The 19,838-nt window shown below is 38.9% G+C and overlaps 1 protein-coding gene across 1 annotated transcript in view; it reads right to left on the minus strand.

The window, feature by feature from the left end:
• LOC136851792 (uncharacterized) overlaps positions 1-17,727 on the minus strand; it is a 50,954-nt gene extending 33,227 nt beyond the window's left edge. The window contains 8 exon segments of the mRNA XM_067126107.1: positions 4,086-4,358; positions 5,139-5,358; positions 5,492-5,714; positions 5,956-6,120; positions 6,381-6,611; positions 8,067-8,321; positions 8,545-8,715; positions 17,625-17,727. Of these exon segments, the coding sequence (XP_066982208.1) occupies positions 4,086-4,358; positions 5,139-5,358; positions 5,492-5,714; positions 5,956-6,120; positions 6,381-6,611; positions 8,067-8,321; positions 8,545-8,715 (1,538 nt within the window). The 5' untranslated portion in view covers positions 17,625-17,727.
• Between the last annotated feature and the right edge of the window lie 2,111 nt (positions 17,728-19,838).

A 19,838-nucleotide genomic window follows, 5' to 3' on the forward strand; every position in this document is an offset into this window, starting at 1 on the left:
TGTAACACCCATTTGCTTTTAAGCAAACCTGTCCGTTGATTACATAATCCCGGGGTGTCTACACGGATAGCAAAGTGTCCGCCTCTCTGACCGGTCGGCTGTGGATTCGAACCTGCGCCACAGACCTCTATGAAGTCCGAAGCTACTGCTCTAACCGACTTGGCCATGTGTCTGTTCAATCACTTCATTTATGTGGTGCATCAGTTCTTAGTTCTTGACTGGGCATTTTACTTACTAATCAAAATCCTTCATCAGTGTTGCCTCTTCTTTATATAACGGTTTTTGTTGTAAAGTATTTTGGTTTGTCTTCGTTGTAATGGTCTTCTCCCTTCTATCTCATTTCCTTAGCTTATATTGCAGTTTATTCACTGTTGTTTTTATGTTGGACCCTTACTAAAGATTCTGTAATTTTTTCACGCTGTTTCTGAGACTCATACCCTTTAAGAACTATGACTCTAACTCAAGAACTTTGCCCTTATTAAAAGAATATGGAATAAGAATACATCTAAAACAAATACCCACTTTGAAATATCAAATACCTCTTTAAACGGATGATTCATGACAATGAGGTCAAACTCTCTCCTCTTCCTATAGAGTTCCTTCACATGAGGCACATGACGAAATACCTCTCGCCATCGCACACATTTTATCCCAGACCATATGAAAAACTCAAAGGCCTGTGTTTGCTGTACTGAATATGTCTGCTGTAACTTTGGGGTAATGGGGAATCGATGGGGGATTTCTCTGACGTTAGGGATTTAGTGCTGGATGTTGTTGGTGGTCAACATGTCTCCCTGAGGTTAAGAGAACAACGATAATGCTCCGGAGACAGAACTTTGAGGTCGAGTCCGTTATTTGCGTGCTATATTTTAAACTTGTATTTTCGTTCTTTGTTTCTTCCCCTGACTACATATGTCCACTTTATTCTTTGTGATATCCAACGTAAGTTAATAGTTATTCCTTTTTTTTTGCGTTCTTAGCTACATATTCTTATTCATTCAAACTTTTCACTTCACCTTAGTGAAAATAATTTTGATACTTTATGGGCTCTAGTCCATCTTCGTCTGCAGAAAAGGTTGGTGCTTGGTGCAGAGGAAAGCAGATGAAGGTTGAAGGTGTTTTTGTGTAATCAAATAAAATAGGAAACTGATAATGCACGGAAACTGCACACACACACACACACACACACACACACACACACACACACATATATATATATATATATATATATATATATATATATATATATATATATATATATATATATATATATATATATATATATATATATTCTTTAAAGCAAGTCGTTTTACACTTACATAAATATGTAGAAATATAAGAAATTGCTTCCAAACAAACAATAATCCTTCTCGCTTACATCCTAGAAAACCTTGACAGTGGCAAAGTCAAGCCTCGTTCAGAATTAGTGCCGCCTTTATGTGTTAACCAGAGTGGTCTTATAGATATATTGAGACTTTATCATTCACGTCACAAGATGTGGACGTGATCTCCACTGTTTTTCGTCGTAAGCAGCAACTGAGACCTATAGTTAGGCATTTCAAGAATGTGACGAATCATATTTGGGGTTCCTTTGGGTGGTGTTTTTGGGCCAGCCCTAGGAGAGCTGTTAATCAGCTCAGTGGTCTGGTTAAACTAAGGTATACTTAACTTTTGGAATTTGTTCTCAGTAATCTTTTCAATTACAAGGTTTTTTACTTCGAAATGAAATAGCACATTATGTAGGTTTGGTAATCTGATGCAGTTACTTGGGGACAGTGATCTATGTATAAAACAAGTATGCCAGTCTACAGGTCCTTGATAGAAATGTGGAATGAACAACTGTGGCAGCTGGGGCTGAATGGACGTTGCAAACACTCTTTAGTAATACCTATTGGGGTGCATGTGTTTACTTTGTGTATGCAAGTACCCTTCTACAGTAACAACACGTTCCTTACACTACAACAGTGTAAGTGTTGGCTTTCGTCATTAATTGGATGGGTGACCACAGAGAGAGAGGTAAAGTAGTCATTTTATTTTTGCACTCCTGGTCTCTCGACTGGTAGAGTTGAGCAACACTGGGTCAAGTCAAAATTTTTGATGGGTGACCCCTAATGAATGCCAGACGTCATTGGTGCATAGGCTTTCGTGGTGTGGAGCCATGGGCTTGGGGTTAGACATTTCATCCCAAAAATAGTTTATCCTAGCGGAAAAGCAACGCATTCAGGGGACCCACTTTCATCTCTCTGTCTCCAACACCAGATGGAAATGGGAGGTTTAAGTTTCGGTTTATTATAAATTTGCAACAGGCTCTAGGAGACTGATGTGAGTAACACTGGATCACATTGAGATCCAATAATCCAGCGGAATAAGTTATGAATTAATTATTCGTGTGTATATACGTCTGTATATGCATTCATACCTGTGTATGAGAAAAGGAGATACGTCCAAAATGACACAAATGTAAGAGTTGCATCAGTATATCGAATACATTATGCTGATTAGCTGGTTCTATTCTAAGGTAGTGTGAATGTTATTTGTTGAGTTCTTAGCTTGCAGACTGTCCGCGTTACGGACAGAAATGATAAACATATGAATGCACATTGCATTTTATACTTGAAGATCTGTGCTATGCAATGGCTTCCCAGTGCACGCTTAAAACTGTCCTTTAAGCAATGAAAATTTGTTTCTTACCAAATTAGAGGGGAAATAGATGCGAACACCAGTAATTGGATGTCTGATTTACTGGCACTGGTAACCTGAGAGCCAAGTAAAAAAATGTGCATCGGAATGATAAACATTCTCTATCCCTTGTTTTCATCTATTTTGTGGAATGTCGCATCGACAGTTGGGATTCAACCTTGTGATGAAGGTAATTAATTCCACGCGTGATTTCCACAGCCATGACAACAAACTAACCAGCAACGGAATTTATATAGTCCTGGAAAGCTACTTCTACCTCATGCAATCAGAACAAGCAACCCGTTGTTCTTGTTGGACCGAACTCTCATGTACTTCGTGACAAAGCCTTCTTGCGCTTCTCGTGTCAACTTCCTAATTACATTTGTAAATCAGGACCGATGCACTAGAAATAAAATACACCAAAGAGCAAAGTACGGCTGGAAGAAAAACTGGCCATTGCACACAACTTTCACTGTAAACGCGAAACAGATTTGCTTCAGATTTTCGACCGAATTGGAGATAGAATCACGCAGTCACATGAAACTGGACCTTACAGTAGACGGTGTTTCGGATAAGAGTATGAATACTCGTCTAGGTTGCGGGAAAAAACTTGGATAATATTTGTAGCATGTTTTTCTGAGTCAGCACCAAAGCTCTTTATTTTAATGTGATAAATCAGCGTAGAAAGAAATTTATGTGACAATTTATTTCTGGTGAAAGCATCAGTTTCTAGCGCAAAGGGTCAGGGATTGTGTCATTTTCGAAAACTGCGGATTCAAATACGGATACAAATATATATGGTTTGTGTATGTGGATTTTGAATAACAACGATGATCTCTCAACTTTTAGACTTCCTCGGAGTTTTGGGAAATGCCTTATCACTACAGTACAAGCCTATATCTGAGCAGAAATCAGCAAAGAGGCCTGTGGCAGAATTGGAACCAACGAACAAGTCCCACCGACAACCTACTGTCACGCAGTTTCGAAAGCTTATTCGTTTCTTTCAGCACGGATATGGGAGTTTAGAAAATAGATATACAAGATATCTTGTCAATATATAGTCAGCATTATGTCTAAAAGAGGTCTCACTGGATTTAGGGCTTTGCTTGATAGTTGTACTGGCTATTCCTTGCTCTCATGACTGACGTCATTTGTCCAGTGTCACTATTATTTCATCACTGACAGAGATTACTTCCTAATCTTTTTCTTTATGGACGGCAGAAGCTTATTTTCGACCTCGTATCAAATAACGGCTCGTGAACTTTCAACCTGGTGTTGAATCAGTGACGGAAGAAAATGCATTTCAGTGGACGCAGGTGAATGAAAGCAGTAGATTGCATATGCTGTGCGTATGTCGTATATTTATTGACAAACATGAATCGATTTAGATGAAAAGTTATTCAGACTTTTTCTTTAAATAGTTTTTACCAAAAACTGCACCCAGAACTTTCTTGAAAATCCACCGGAAAATGAACAAAGACAAAATGACGACCAAGAGGAGCAGTGCTAACACATCCAGCAGGAGTAGTTGCACCCATGAGAGGCTGGCAGCTGGGGACCTCAACTTCGGGGCTCCTCTGTGACGTATGACGTACTCCGTCCAGAACACTGCTCTTTCTACAGGAGAATTTAGCTGGTCCTTGTATAACCTCGAAGTCTTCGCTACATTTTCTTTATACCTGACAAAATCAAGAGATTGGAATTTGAGTTCAAAACAAAATTGACTTATGTTTTGTTACATTTCCATGAACAAGTGTCCAAAGCCTCAAACATTTGCATAAAACAACTTAAATTTCGTAAAAGCCCTGAATACAAGATGACACTGCCAGGGTAAAATCAATGAAGAAAACAAGAGCAGTGACTTTAACAGTAACTATAACTGTACTAGCATAAATTGTTAATAACCACAGATTTGAAAGATGCCATAAACGAGATTGAAAGATCCGGGACGATCCAGATCGATATGGTAGGAACAGGACCACAAAGAAAAAGTAAGAATGTCTCCAGGTTTGTCACATCAGCTGAGGGAGGACTAATAATGAATTTGAAATGACATACAAAACCAGATTAAGTAAAATGGGAGGCATTTTCTTGACAGTCAATTAAGTATCTTCAATTATCTTTTTCAGAACATCTCAAAACATAAAGATGAATATGAAAAAGGAGAGATTGTCCAAGTATTCCCTCTAGCAAAGGGAACAAGCACCCAAGACTTTGGAATCTGTTGTACAGAAGTAGTATCACAAAGCAAGGTTTAAGAGAAGAATTACTTGGTCACGACCTGATGTAACATGAAATTTGGTGCATGATGACTTAGGTCATTCAGCTAAAACTAAATAAGGACATTGTATAAACTGCGACACATTTTAAACAATTTTAATGGTACTGATGAAGTAAGTAGACTAAATTTTACAAACCTAACAAATGCATGTTACACAGGGGGAAAATAAATAACTTACTTAGGGTTGTGTATAATTTCCTTAAGAGAGCTGACGATGAGATCAACAGATAAATCCTCGTAATTAAAAGACAGACCCCATCCTTCAGCAACAACCATGGCGCTATTTCCACGCTGATCTCCAAACAAAGGTAGTACAACCATAGGAGTCCCATGGTACAAGCTCTCTTGCAGGCTGAGAAGGCCTCCATGGCTTATGAACACTCTCACATTAGGGTGGCCTGAAAAGTCATGAATGAGATCCATAGATACAGGCTTTCAAGTGATATCCAAAAGCAATGTTCACAATTAACCTTATGTTTTCCAGTCTAAAGTATGAGTCCTGTTGTATGATTAAATGAGTCGAATGCTCACCTAAAATATCTTGCTGTGGGAGCCAGGGGCTCATCATGATATTCGCGGGAATCCCTTCTATGCCCTTTTCGAATTTCCAAAGAATCCTTTGATTTAATTTTGAAAACGCTTCAATGAATATATTCCTGTACTTGATTGGCAATGTATTTCCTTTTGTAATTGAGCCAAGGCTGAAGTATATGACACCTGCTGATCCTGCGCCTTCAATCCATTTCGCTAAGTCCTAAATTAAAGAAAAATAGCATTAAAAATACCTTGATTAGATCAAAAGTAGAAAGATATTGAAGCAAAATGACGATTTACAGTGGGATACAGTATAGAACCGATTTTGAAGACAGGCAGCTAATAATACTGTTTCCTGAAGAAAACCTTGTCATCAAGCTCTCAAAGCAAAGATCTATACCATTTGCCTATTCCATATAGACACTCTTGCAAAGAAACATCAGCTGATAGTCATGTCTTACCTCTGGTAAAGGTTTGGCAGGTCGACAGTGCATACTACCTACTTCCACTTGGAGAGGCAAAAGGGGAACCGTCAAACCGGTGGAAAAATGGGAGTTCACCAGGACGAGACTCTGATTTCTCTCTAGCTCCAGAAGAGGAGGAAGGTCTGGGAAGAGCTTGTTGACCTGCAAGGAAATAGTCAAGTCGTCAGAATGAGTTAATCACCCAGTCATGCAACTAAACGTGTGATGTGTCGTTTTCCATGAATGTTTACCTAGTGTTAGCGAAATTCATTGCACTAGAATAAAAAAAAAACAGAATCTAGAATGGATTATAATGAAAATGGACTTACAGATGATATATTCAAGTTGAAAATAGAACTGCATACAGGAATCAGAAATCGTCTAAGTTAGCAAACAAAATATTCTTAAGTGGTAAATCTCACCTCTTGTTGAACTGCCGGTACAACCTGCCAGTGTCTCCAGTAAAAGGGCCTTACTATACTGGTAATTGTATTGTAAAGTCGTCCAAAAACGTGTTTGCAGTTAAAATCTTGAAACACAGTGGGCATGTATGCTGGGCTGAGTACATTTCCCAGAACAGCGCTCTGTCGTGGATCCATGCCACTAGTAGCAATGGTGATGAATGGCATCTCGTGTACGAAGGGGTACATGAACTAGAAATAAAGATTGAACCAGGTGAATTGTTGTGCATAGCGAGGACATGGGCCTCTATTCACAGGTTTGGACTTTATAGGGCCCAGACTATTTTTTCTGACAAAAAAAATCTTCTGTAATTCTAGTAAAGAAAATCACTGATTGTGTTGAATAAATTGTGGTTGCAACTGGGCTAGCAGAATAGTGTACATACGTTCTTTATTACAGTAATGTTTAAAATCAAAGTTGGAAAAGATAATCTCTCTATACAAATGTATAAATCGCAAATCTTGTACTTGGCAAGAGATCTACTTTTCTCGAAACTAGAGTTAACTATAATTTTTCTTTATTTATCAATTTTAAAGAAAATAGGCCTTAAGACTTGATAGTATAACACTAAATTTAATGACTTCATTAGCCTTGTGGTGTGTGAATGTCAAGAGTCTTTATAATCACGACTACAAAGCAAATATGAAGTTATCTTTTTAGAAAGAATCATCCAATTATTTTAACTTGTAAATCATACAGAATGAGACAGGCAGATGCAGACTTTTCTAAAGCACGTTAACCATCTGTCTGTAAAATATAAAAAATCATCATGCTTATCATGCTAACGATTGTTTCCTTAATGTTGAGTTAGTCTTGAGTTAGACTATTCAGCACAGGAAAGTTATCTGAATTTATTCGTAAAAATACTCTCTATCACAGACTGGGAGGCCATCATCCAGAATTCTTGCTCATGCCAAGTTTTAAAAGCATGGTTTATTAGTCACCATCCAGGAAAATCGAGCTGAGATGACGTGATATCAAGAAATAGCAGCATAGTTACCCCTATTATCTAGAGTAAGTTAATTTTATAATTAAAAATGGAGGATACCTAAAACTTTAACAGCCTAACTAGGCTCCTCTCTGTCGCCAGAGTGATATTTTCAATGGCTGTATGTTAAACTTTGCTTGATATCTTCTTCACTTTTGTAGACCTTGTAGAATCTTTGTACTACATCAGGTCAACACAATGTTGGTTGGGTCACTTCATTGAACTGGTGCATCTTAATTCCTTAGTGAGCATGTTGCTTACCATGCAAAATCTTTCCTTGGTGTTATACCTCTTATTTATATGCGTTTGTGTTTTAAAGGATTTGGCTTCTCCACATTCTAATGGTCTTCTCCCTTCTATTCCATTACCCTATCTTTCTTTGTAGTTTATTAACTGTTCATTTTATGTTGGGCCTTTTACCAGAGATTCTGCGATCTTTTCACAGTGTTTTTGGGATTCATACCCAGTAAATATTACGATTGTAACCCAAGAACTTTGCACTTTTAAAAAAAAAAATGGAATTAGACTATTTCACATTTTGGGGTGGATTCATACCCAGTAAATATTACGATTGTAACCCAAGAACTGTGCATTTAAAAAAAAAAAAATGGAATTAAACTACATCTAAAACAAATCCATACTCTGAAATATCAAATACCTCATGAAACAGATGATCAATGACAATGAGGTCATACTCCTTCCTCTTCCTGTAGAGTTCCTTCACACGAGGCACATGATAAATATCTCTCGCCATCTTACACATATTATCCCTGAGCATACGAGTAACTCTAACCATTGTACTTGCCTCACTGAACATGTTTGTGTTAGCTCTGGGATAATAGGGAAGTCGGTGGGGGATTTCTCTGACGTTCGGGTTCTGGTGCTGGACGTCGTAGCTGGTCAACATGTCTACCTGGGGGTGAGGGACAGAAGCTTCAGGTCTGAGGTGAAAGTCCATCTGTTTGCCAGCTATATTCTAGGCTTTTATTTACGTTCTTTTTTTTATCCTTCCCTGGCACAACAAACATAAGTATTACCAATTGTAACAGTTTTTCCTTTTTTGCCATCCTTAGGTATAAATTAGTATTCATTTGAACTTTCCAGTTCTCTCTGGTAGAAATGATTCTGGTACTCACTTTGTGGCCTCTCTCCGCAAGGGCTTCTACCAAGGGCATGAAGACATTCCTATGGCTCTTGCTTCCCATAGGAAGGAGCATGAGGATCTTGTAGGATCTTTCAGGAGGAAGGAGTTCCGCCCCTCCAGTCCCAGTCAACATCAGAAAGAGTACGACGCTAAGCCATTTCATCTGCAGGAAATATTGGTGTTTGTTGCAGAGAAAAGCAAAGATTGAACGTGTTTTTATATAATCAAATAAAATTGGAAACTGATAACGCATATAAACTGCAGAAACGCACAAACCTCAACAAACAGACACACACACATATATATATGTGTGTTTGTGTGTGTATATATAGAAATAATCAATATACGCAATCATATTATGCAACTATAAATAAATTTCTGACTCCCATCAGGATGTATGTAACCCAGGTCTTTCAAATGAAAGACCAGAAGCACGCTCTTTCACTTGAAAGACCTGGTTCGATCTTGAAATGAGTCAGAAACTCATTTTTTGTTCCACACGTGATTGTGTTTTTGAAAGACCTGGGTTCGATCCTGATGTGAGTTAGAAATTTATTTCTGTTCCACACGTGATTGTGTACTTTGGTCTTTCATTTGAAAGACCTGGGTTCGATCGTGATGTGAGTCAGAAATTTATTTCTGTTCTACACGTGATTGTGAGCTGATTATTTCTATCTTATTCCCTCAGAAGGGATAATTCGAATGAAATGCTGTCAACTGGGTCACTGTTGAGTCGGGAAGTTGGGGAAAACACATTGGTATGCAAGCAGTTATCCTGCCCAGGTAATGCCTTAGGTACAGTGGTACTCAGGTTCCAACTTCTTCTATGACTTGTGTCACCTGGTTGGCAGCGCTCTGGTCTTTCATTTAAAAGAACTGGGTTCGATCCTGATTTAAGTCAGAAATTTATATATATATATATATATATATATATATATATATATTTATATATATATATATATATATATATATATATATATATATATGCTCTGTCTTTTTCAAAAAAGTAGTCTTCCTGCATACTGAAATATATATAAGCTATTCGCCATCCTTTCCAGTTGTACAAGGTTACTATGAAGCTGAACATTTTACACTTATATAAATATGTAGAAATATAAACACCTGCTTCCAGACAAACAAATTCCTACGGGAAGCAATTATGTACTTGTGATATCCTTCCAGCTCTGACTAGTCGCAAACTTGACAAGCTTGAGGACAGACAATTCCAGACTTGTTCAAAAGAAGTTTAGTGCTGCGTTTGTCCATGTCAACCAAAATGGTCTTACACATAGAATGTAAACTGTCAACTTGTGAGTCGCAATCTCTGAATGTGATCTCCAGTTTTTTTTTTCTAGTGAGCAGAAACTGAGAATTGTTGTGTTTTATGAGAGTGTTAACGAATTACATTTGGTGTTCCTGTGGGTGGTGTTTTTGGACTTTTTCTTTTTTAGGACGAAGTGAATGCTTCGTAAACTGGAGCATTGACTTGCTCACCCTGTTGTGTAATAGAATATTTGCCAGTTTACAGGTCCTTGATAGAAACATTGAATTAATTGGTAAGTGGAGTAGTCAGCATGGTCGTGGCACTGTCCTTAATTATTCCAGATACATTACATTATCAGGTTTCACTTTTTTTCTTCAGAACTTGAAAACAACATACTCTCAGATAGTGCCAGAAATACAGGGGGGTGGGGCGCTTGTTGGAAAGACTTCCTACATCTCCAGAGATGATGGCATTAAGGCCATATGCATAACATCTTCTACTCTACCAATGTTGGAATATTGTTTTCTTCCCCTGATGTGTTATGTTCCAGAAGGAATATTCTGGAAGCATAGCACTGTGTACATTCTTGAGGGATCTTAATCTTTTAAACAGGATGGTTCCAACATGTGGTTTTCTCTTCCCACTGATGCTGGCTACAATTTAAGCCATCATTTGGAGGTATCCCCATATCCATTTTCCATGAATTTTTCTGTTGGGAGCTCCCACCACATCCTTGAGAGTTTGTTCCTTTCGACTATGGAGTAGTATAATTTCTGCAGCGTCCAAGTCATTGTTGGATTAAGGCCAATGGATGCCCTTCAGTAGTTTTCCCTCAGTCCCTCCACTGACTATCTTTCCTCAAAATACCCAGCAAAATATAATAAGCAAATAACATAGCATACACATATGGATGGTAATTATGTACAATCTCACATTTTGAGGTGTTTTATTAAAATTATGGCATACATGAGTCATTCTTCTAGGCACTATAAACTTAGTTTATGACGCTCAGTATGTTTGGGTCCTAGGTCAACTGGACTATTCCTACCATGGGAAATGTGGTAGTGGAGAAAGCCCTGTGGTGCCTTTTTCCCTTGGCACCCTAATCCTTAAGAATTTCAACTACTGTTTCATTCAGCTCTGACTCTATTTTGTCTTCCGCATTCCACAAATCTTCATCTTACTTGCTCCATCAACACAAGGGCAGCTTTCACTCGAGACGTCTCTCCACTGAGATGCACTTGCTCATTGACCTCCTTCTGCCTTTTCTTCCCTCGAGAGCAGGTCTTACCTGCTTCAAGGTCTTGTTTACCTTTTCACCTCTACTTTTATTACACGCATTCTTCTTCTGTCTCAATCTCTTCTTGGCTACATGATCCATCAACCTGTGTGCCTGCATATGAACTCCTCGTCTGTCATGGAACTGCACCTTGATTAGTCTTCCTTTTTCCTTTGCTAAACTTTTTGTTTCCTCAGCACTGCACCCTGTTTTCCCCATCTCAATGTCCTACATTCAGAAAACTCCCTGCTATCCATATGACCTCTGCAACGAAGGGAACTTCTTTCCAAGCAACCTCACCCATTTTACCATAATAGCATAACCGATAGAGAATACAATTCGTTTTAATTATTTCTTAAATAGAAAGAACTTTGGTTTCATTCGCCCCTTCACCAATTCTCTCCTTTCCTTTTATGGGTAAGTCTAATCCCTCTCTCTGTTCAAAATGACAGCCTAAGATTCTGATTTCTAGGCGTGGCCTCCGAAGATGCAAATTCCTCACCGGTGTCGGACAACTGGAAGGGGAGGAGCCAAAAAAGGGAAAGTCTGGGTGCCCTGCCATGCGAGGATGCCCCGCGTGTATAATGCTACAGAACACGAGGCGGAGGTTGACTTCTATACCATCTATGATGATGCCCTAGCGTAATTCCCACGAGGTTATAAATGTACCTTGAGCAGTCAGAGGGAGAAGTGCTCAGAACTCCACCAAGGACAGATGTCCTTATTTCTGCTTGTCCCTTATACTCCCCCACGTGTTCGACATCGAGGTTCGGACGAGTACTCTTTGTAGTGGCATCCCTTCATTTCCTTCCCTCCAGCACCGGCGCCCTTATTAGATGAGGACATCGTCATCTTGATGAAGGTAGTGTACCAGAACAAGGTATCTTAGTCAGTCACGATCCTGTTATTTCTCTATCTGATTTATTTTCTATTTCCATCGTGCGATCACCTTCAGTAATTTGTGACGAAGCATCACGTGTTAACGTAATTATGCATTTAGTGTTGAACCGAGATATTTGGCACCATTTGTGCATTCTCTCAGTTCCCTTTGAGCCTCTTGTTATTCTTGCAAGTAGCCATCTTGCTTTTCTTGCAGTGACCTTATGCCACGCCTTAATCTACCCCTCTGCGATGTCCCTGGTATGAAGACATCCTCAGTGAAGAACACTTCTGTGTAGAATTCATTCATTTAGCAGTACCCAGTTAGTACCTGCCCCATAATTCTTCATTCTTCTGATCTGTGGTTATTATGTAAATATAATGAATTAGGAGGACCCTTGAGTTTACATAATCTTCCATCACATGACGAAGGCCCTAAGCCAACAGGATTTCTTTGGCATATTCATCTACGGAGTTGCCTTAATCAGTCTATTTAGCCAGATGTTGTAGTAAAATACAGTAGATTTCTTGATAATGTAAAGAACTCCCTGTGATTATCCGTTGCCGCCCAGAATCAAGTAAGTATCGAAGGCAAATACGTAACACCTCATGCTCAAAATGAAACACTCTTGATCTAATTCCACCTCTGGCTTATCAACCTATTTATGTAGAATATATATATATATATATATATATATATATATATATATATATATATATATATATATATATGTGTGTGTGTGTGTGTGTGTGTGTGTGTGCATGTCTGTTATTGTGTATGTGAAGTACCAATAAGTGAGTCACGAAATCTAGGTATAAAGCCCCACACTAAATCACTCAGCCCTGCAGCTCTTATGAAAGTGAAAAGAGGGAGTTCAAGTGATTAGGCATCAAAATATAGGGATCCAGAAAACAGATGAGATGAAGTACTAGGATCTAGTGCTGAAACTGGGAGAAAATCATAAAATTCCACCAAGAAGTTATGGTTAGAGAGGTTGGCCAGCAAGATGGAACAAAGGAGGCACCAATGAACATGAAGTGAAAGTCGAAAATTAGGTGCAGCTAGGGGCCGAAGGTGCTCGGCAGACACCCTTTGATAGTGCCCACAGTACATAGCATGAGGTGTACGGATAGTATTAACTCCTATGGAGGCAAATGTACATATACACAATGTGTACATGTGTGTGTTTGCACAGCAATAAAGCGTTCGTTGCTCTACGGGTCTTCTAGCAAGTGAATATGAGCAAAGTTGGTTTTTGTCATTAAGTGGTTGGGTAGCCAATTGTAGATGGGAAATAGTAACTTGTCTGCTACACTCCTGGTCTCTTGACTGGTGGAGCTGAGCAACACTGGGCTAAGCTGCCATTGGTACATAGGCTTTAGTGGCCACCTGTGGCGTATGAGCCTGGGGTTAGCAGCTTCACCCTAGAAATAATTTATCTTAAATGAAAAGTAATGCATTCTGGGTCCACACTTTCCTCGCTCTGACCCCAAAAACCAGATGATAGGGGGAGGTTTTATTTCGGCTTAACCCTCATTCATAGCAGACCTTAGGAGACCGATGTGAGTGCCAGTGGGTCACAATAAGATCTGAGAAACCAACGGGGTAGATAATACATGTTTATTTGTGTGTTGTATGCAATCCCATGTGTGTGTATGTGTAAGAGAAGGAGGTACGTCGTTCATTTGAGGATACCATTCAACCTGTCATGTCAAAAATGATACGAATAATCAAACAGTTTAATATCTGTATCGTTCATTTAATATATTTAATATTTTCTAAGATATGGTGAGTGTTAATTGTTAAGAAGACTGTCTGCATTATGAACAGAAATGATAACCATATGAATGCACATTTTATACTTTTAAGTTCTCTGCCTTGGAATGACTGCCCATTGCAAATGTAAAACTATCCTTTAAGCAATAAAGAATCATATATTAGAGAAAGGAGAAAGGAACTAGCTGCGAACACCAGAAGCTGAAGAGGATGCTTACCTTGATGTGCTTCGTTGTTCACTGGATGTCTGATTACTGGCAGTGACAACCTGAGAGCCAAGTCTAAATTGTGTAACAGAATTAAAAACATATTTTTTATTCCGTGTTTTCGTCTTTTTTGAAATGTCCCTATGACGTTGAGTTTTCAACCTTTGTGGTAAGGGTCATTAATTCCACAGGTGATTTCTACAGCCATGACAATAGACTAGGCAGCAGCAGAATTTATGCATTTCTGGCAGTCTTCTACCTATTGCTATCAAAACCAACAAACAAGACTAGGAAACAGTTGTTCACTTTTGGACCAAACTCTCTTGTTTTTATGACATGCTTTTATTTAACTTGACTTCTGTGTCTGTCTGTCCGTCTGTCCTCAAATCTTGTAACTCAATTTTCGACCTGTTTCCTTCATCCAATGGACTTGAAATTTTGTGTGGTTACTCAGTCCCAGTGACAATACAACCTTACATGATCAGTAGGTCAGCAGTGACCTCTAGTGACCCTACAGTGATCGCTCCCATTATCTCAGGATTTGTATGAAACTCTTCAGATTTTTCACAACCTATTTGACTCGGTAAATAACTCTTTGGATTTTTCAAACCTTCTTTGGCTCGCCAGGATATCAATTTTGTTAGCTACAATCATAAATCGGTTACAATTTCTATCAAAACTAAAAAATATAAAATAAAGAAATATAAAATTTTTAAAACTCACTTTCATTAAAATGCACTAAAAAGTGAAAACTAAACCTTTTGAGACACAACAGTATTTTCTTGCAATTAATCATGTGTACAAAAATAAAAGGTGTGGGCGCCAAACATGGAAGGAATATGTTAGAATATGTTACAAGAAATTTTAAAAAAACTATATTTCTTTTCTTGTAGTGCATCTTTCCATGTTTCTGTAGACATGATTAATTATAAGAAAATCCTGGTTCTCAAAAGATTTATTTTAAAAACATGTTTTAAAAATGTCATTTTATATTCTTTTTTATATATGACCTAGTGTTTTTTGTGTTAGAGACATGGCTGGTATATGGGAGGTAAATCCTAGAAATTTAGAGCTTCTTAACTACATTTATAAATCAAAACAGACGTTACAGAAATAAAATATATCAAGAAAAGAGAATAATCTGGGATAAAATATACAGCTGGAAGAACCACTGAAAATTACATTCAAAATTCATTGGAAGCACAAGGCAGATTTGGTTCCAATTTTCAACCAAACTGAAAACGATATTACAAAGTCTAATGAAGCTAAACCTTACAGTAGTTGGTGTTTGAAATAAGAGTATGAATGATCATCTAGGCTGTGGAAAAGGCTTAGATAATATTAGCAGCATGTTTTCATGAACCAGCATAGCATGACAGTATATATTCATACAGAACATCAGGTTTTACTCTAAGAGATCAGGGGTCATGTAATTTTTTTTTGTAACTGCAGAATCAACTACGAATATATATATATATATATATGTATATATTTCGATGTATATTTCGATGAAAGAAACTTCTTTCCAAGCAACCTCACCCGTTTTATATCCGTAACGTAACAGAGAAAGAAATAAAATTAATTTTAATTGTTTTAATTACTTGAACTGTGGGTTTTCATTCACCCTTCGTCAACTCTCTCCTTCATTCCCAAAACGGTTAAGCCTTTAATCCTTCTCTCTGCTCAAAGTGACTGCCTAAGGCCTTGTTTCCAGGTGACCTTTGAAGATGCCTTCCTCGACGGTGTCAGACAACGGGGAAGGGATGAGCCAGAAAAGAGAAAGTTGGCACTGCACCGCCCGGGCCATGGTAACCTCTCCACGAGGTCTGACTGGATGCCATGTGCTTGCTATAGAAAACAAGGTGAAGTTTGACCTTTGTGCCATCTACCTGGATGCCCAGGCATAAATCCCCGAGGTTAGAAATAGACGAGGCAACAGCAGCCGAGAGAGAGAGAGAAGCACTCAGAACTCCACCAAGGACAGATATCCTAACCTCTGCTTGTCCCTTGAACCCTCCACGTGTTTGACCTCATGGTTTGAACCAGCATAGTTTTGTCGTGGCATCCCCTTAATTCCCTCCTCCAGCGTCGGCACCGCATTGAATGAGGACATTGTCACCTTGACAAATGTAATGTACCGGAATAAGATTTCTTAGTTAGTCATGATTCCTGTTATTTCTCCGTCTGATTTATTTTCTATTTCCATTGTGCAATCACCTTCAGTAATTTGTTGGAGCATCAAGTGTTAACATAATTATGCATTTAGTGTTTAACTGAGTTATTTGGCACCATCTGTGCATTCACTCAGTTCCCTTGAGCATCTTATTATTCTGCAAGTAAGTTTATCTTGTAATCGTCTTGGCGGCTCTATATCTTTGCAGATCCAGCCCTGGCGAGTTGGTTGAGAACCATTCGATGGGCGGAGTTCTATCCCTGATGAAGAGTTAGAGAAATTTATTTCTGGTGCAGGCCTATAATGCGGATTCCACAATAATCTAGGTCCCGTTGCTAAGTAACCAGTTGGTTCCTAAGTTAATCCTTCGGGCCAGCCCTAGGAACTGTTAACATCAGTGGTCTGGTAAAACTAGAAGACATCATTGGTTTATTTCCTGTGTAGGTTTCATTCATTTAGTTGGCCCTTGTTATTACCTGTCCAGTAATTCGTCATTCTTCTGATCTGTGTTTATTATATAAATATAGTTAATTAAGAGAACCCTTGAGTTTACATAATTTTCTCTCACATGAAGAAGGTCCTAAGCCACAATATTTCCCTTGATTTATATGTCTACTGGGTTGCCTTAATCTGGCCATTTAGTCAGATGTTTTAATGAACTAGAGTAGATTTCTTAATAATGTAAAGAACTCACTACGATTATCTGTTGCCGCCCAGAATCGAGTAGTATCTAAGGTATATTTGTATATTTATATATATATATATATATATATATATATATATATATATATATATATATATATATATATATATGTGTGTGTGTGTGTGTGTGTGTGTGTGCGTGTGTATGTGGGTGTGCATGTGGATTGCTAATAACCTATCTGAGTGTGAATAAACGAAGAGGCTTTCGAATTCCATGGCAGGAGGTTCCACCGATAACATATTATCACACAATGGTGAAACCAGTGGTGAAATCCTCTTCATTTATTTCAGGACGGGTATATGTTTTAGAAAATATATATACAGGATATCTAGTCAGAGTGTGCCTGTCTCTCGATCTCTCCCCCCCTTTCAGTAAACAATTTAAATTTCAAGATGATTTCCTCACGATGCTTACGGAATACATACGCACACACATTATATATACATGGTGTGTGTATATACATATATACATACATATATATATATATATATATATATATATATATATATATATATATATATATATATAAAATGTGTTTGTTAGCATTCCATAAGCACCGTGAGAAAATCATCTTGAAATGTAAATTGTTTACTGGAAGGTAATCTTTGCCTAACAGAATCATCTCTGTTAGACCCCAGTCCATAGTGTATCAAAGAATTACGTGGGAAACAATAAATCAGAATAAAAATGCATAACTCAAAAAGACATATTAGATACATAGACAAAACGTAAATGTGCCACCATCTGTAAGAAAAGGTATGAAAGTTAATAAACTTAGAATTTCAACTCACTCTCAACAGTGGAAAAACTCGTTTCCCTGTGTCTGTGTGTGACCAATATGGCCTCTTGTGCTGGGCTGCACACACCACAAAGCACACCTCAAAATGTGCGATAACAAAGTTCAGGTGAGAATGAGTGATTTTACAACATTTTCTTTACAAGAAAACGTGCTGTGACGAACTGACGCACGCATGTCCCCCACGCCACGCCTGGGAGGAAAAGTTCCATGACGTCACATCGGAAGATTCAGTTCCACACAGTACAGTACGGGTCAACGGTCAAGGCCGCTGAGCTTTGCTCAAAACTAGATTGGAATGCCTCATCACTTGACAACCGGAACTTCCGACCACACAACGAAGTATCGCTTCCATGCCCTGAGCATGTCTTTAGACACTGTTCAAGCGGGATGAACGCTCGTGAAACAGTGAATTTCAGTTTTGATATGCGAACGAAACTCCTCACAGTCTCCGAGCAAATAAATAGCTGATACAGTCATTAAAGGCATTTGCTAATTACACATCAGATGCATTAGTAAGACTGCTGAATCGACTTATTCATAACAACATTCACATTTCAATCTATATCAATATATATATCTATATAAATATATATATATATATATATATATATATATATATATATATATATATATATATATACATACATACATACATGTATATATATATGTATTATATGTTTCTGTGTGTTTTGATGGGAATATATACCTACCCTTTTCAAAAATGAATTTTATCATGCAATGTTCGCTTCAGCTATCATTGATGTAAACTATTGTGTAGGCCCATGAATCACTCGTGACCTAAGTCGCCTTACTCTTCCATTTTGTTCTCAGCCATATGTGCACCTACATATCACTGTGTTTATCTCCCTTTTTTATTGAGATCGCATTGTATGCCTCACGTGTTTTTACTGCAGGGTTGTTACCCTCCCAGTGTTTGTGCACCTCCAGTAGAACAGTGTGTGTGGGTGTGTGTTATTTAAGGGATATTGCTGGTTTTCCTTTGAAGAGCAGCCTTAGTGTGTGTTTCTTTGTGCTTCCTGTGAGCCACATGGTTGCCCTCATTTGTTTCGTTCAAGTGAATAATGTGTTTCCCCATGTGTAAGCCCTTCTTTTTGTGCCATGGCTAACTTGCAGGATAAGAAGCCAGAATTTTGTAGCTGGGCAGGCAAGTGCAAACACTGTAGTAAATCTATTTCCCTGGTAGTGGTAGACCCACACTCTGTTTGTATTTCATGTCTGGGATGTGAGGAGTGCGTGGGCTGGTAGTCGCCCCAATGGTCTTTTTTTGTGAAAAGGTGTTGCAGTTCCTCCTCGAGGGGAGCCACTCTTAGCCCTTTTCCATGTCTTCCAGTGATCCTGCCTTCGCCAAGACCACTTCTACCAGCGATGCCCCCAGCAGGAACATATTTTCTCCCCCCTTCAGCACCATCAGGAGAACTGTTAGTGAAAGCCTTGAAATCCATCTCTTTGCTGGATAAGTGTCAGGGGGCATGGCTCCAGATATCAAGGACTCCAGGCAAGGCCTTCTCATACTCAGTAAGACAGGTTGGGAATGCCTGGGCTAACCTGATTCTGAAGAGGAGAGAGTCCTTCCTAGAAGTGATCCATAAACAGATCTCACTAGAGAGTTGGCTCGGTCTGAGGAACATTCTCCTTCTGGTTTCCCCTACCACTTCCTGCCGGATCTGGTCCACCAAGCCATCAAACTAGGAGAGAGGGTTCCAGGGGCATGCTCTTCTCCCAGGTATCATCCTCGAAACTGACACCAGTGTCTAGAGGTCCTGGGGAGCAAGTGGTGGGTTGGGCAGCTCCATGGGGCAGAGTGGATAGTGCTAGTTCTCCTACAAGGGTACAGGCTCCCTTTTGGACCAGCCAAACCTCCACAGTCCCAAACACTGATCCCATTCCCCTCCTACAGGAATGAATCACCCAAGGGAGTGGCTCTGCAGGTGGAGCTATCTGCCATGCTGCAGAAGGGAGCAGTGGAGATAGTGGAAGACAACATACTGGGGTTCTGCAGCTGCCTTTTCCTAGTTGAGAAGCTTCTGGTGGGTGGTAGCCAGGGATAGACCTATCAGCACTGAACCTTTATCTACAGCAGACATCCTTCAAGATGGAGACACCCCAGTCAGTCTTAGCATCAGTCAGGGAAGATGACTTCATGGGATGCATATTTACACATCCCCATCCACCCAGCCTCCAGGAA

Source organism: Macrobrachium rosenbergii, chromosome 3 (genome assembly GCF_040412425.1).
Source record: "Macrobrachium rosenbergii isolate ZJJX-2024 chromosome 3, ASM4041242v1, whole genome shotgun sequence".
Classification (NCBI taxonomy): domain Eukaryota; kingdom Metazoa; phylum Arthropoda; class Malacostraca; order Decapoda; family Palaemonidae; genus Macrobrachium; species Macrobrachium rosenbergii.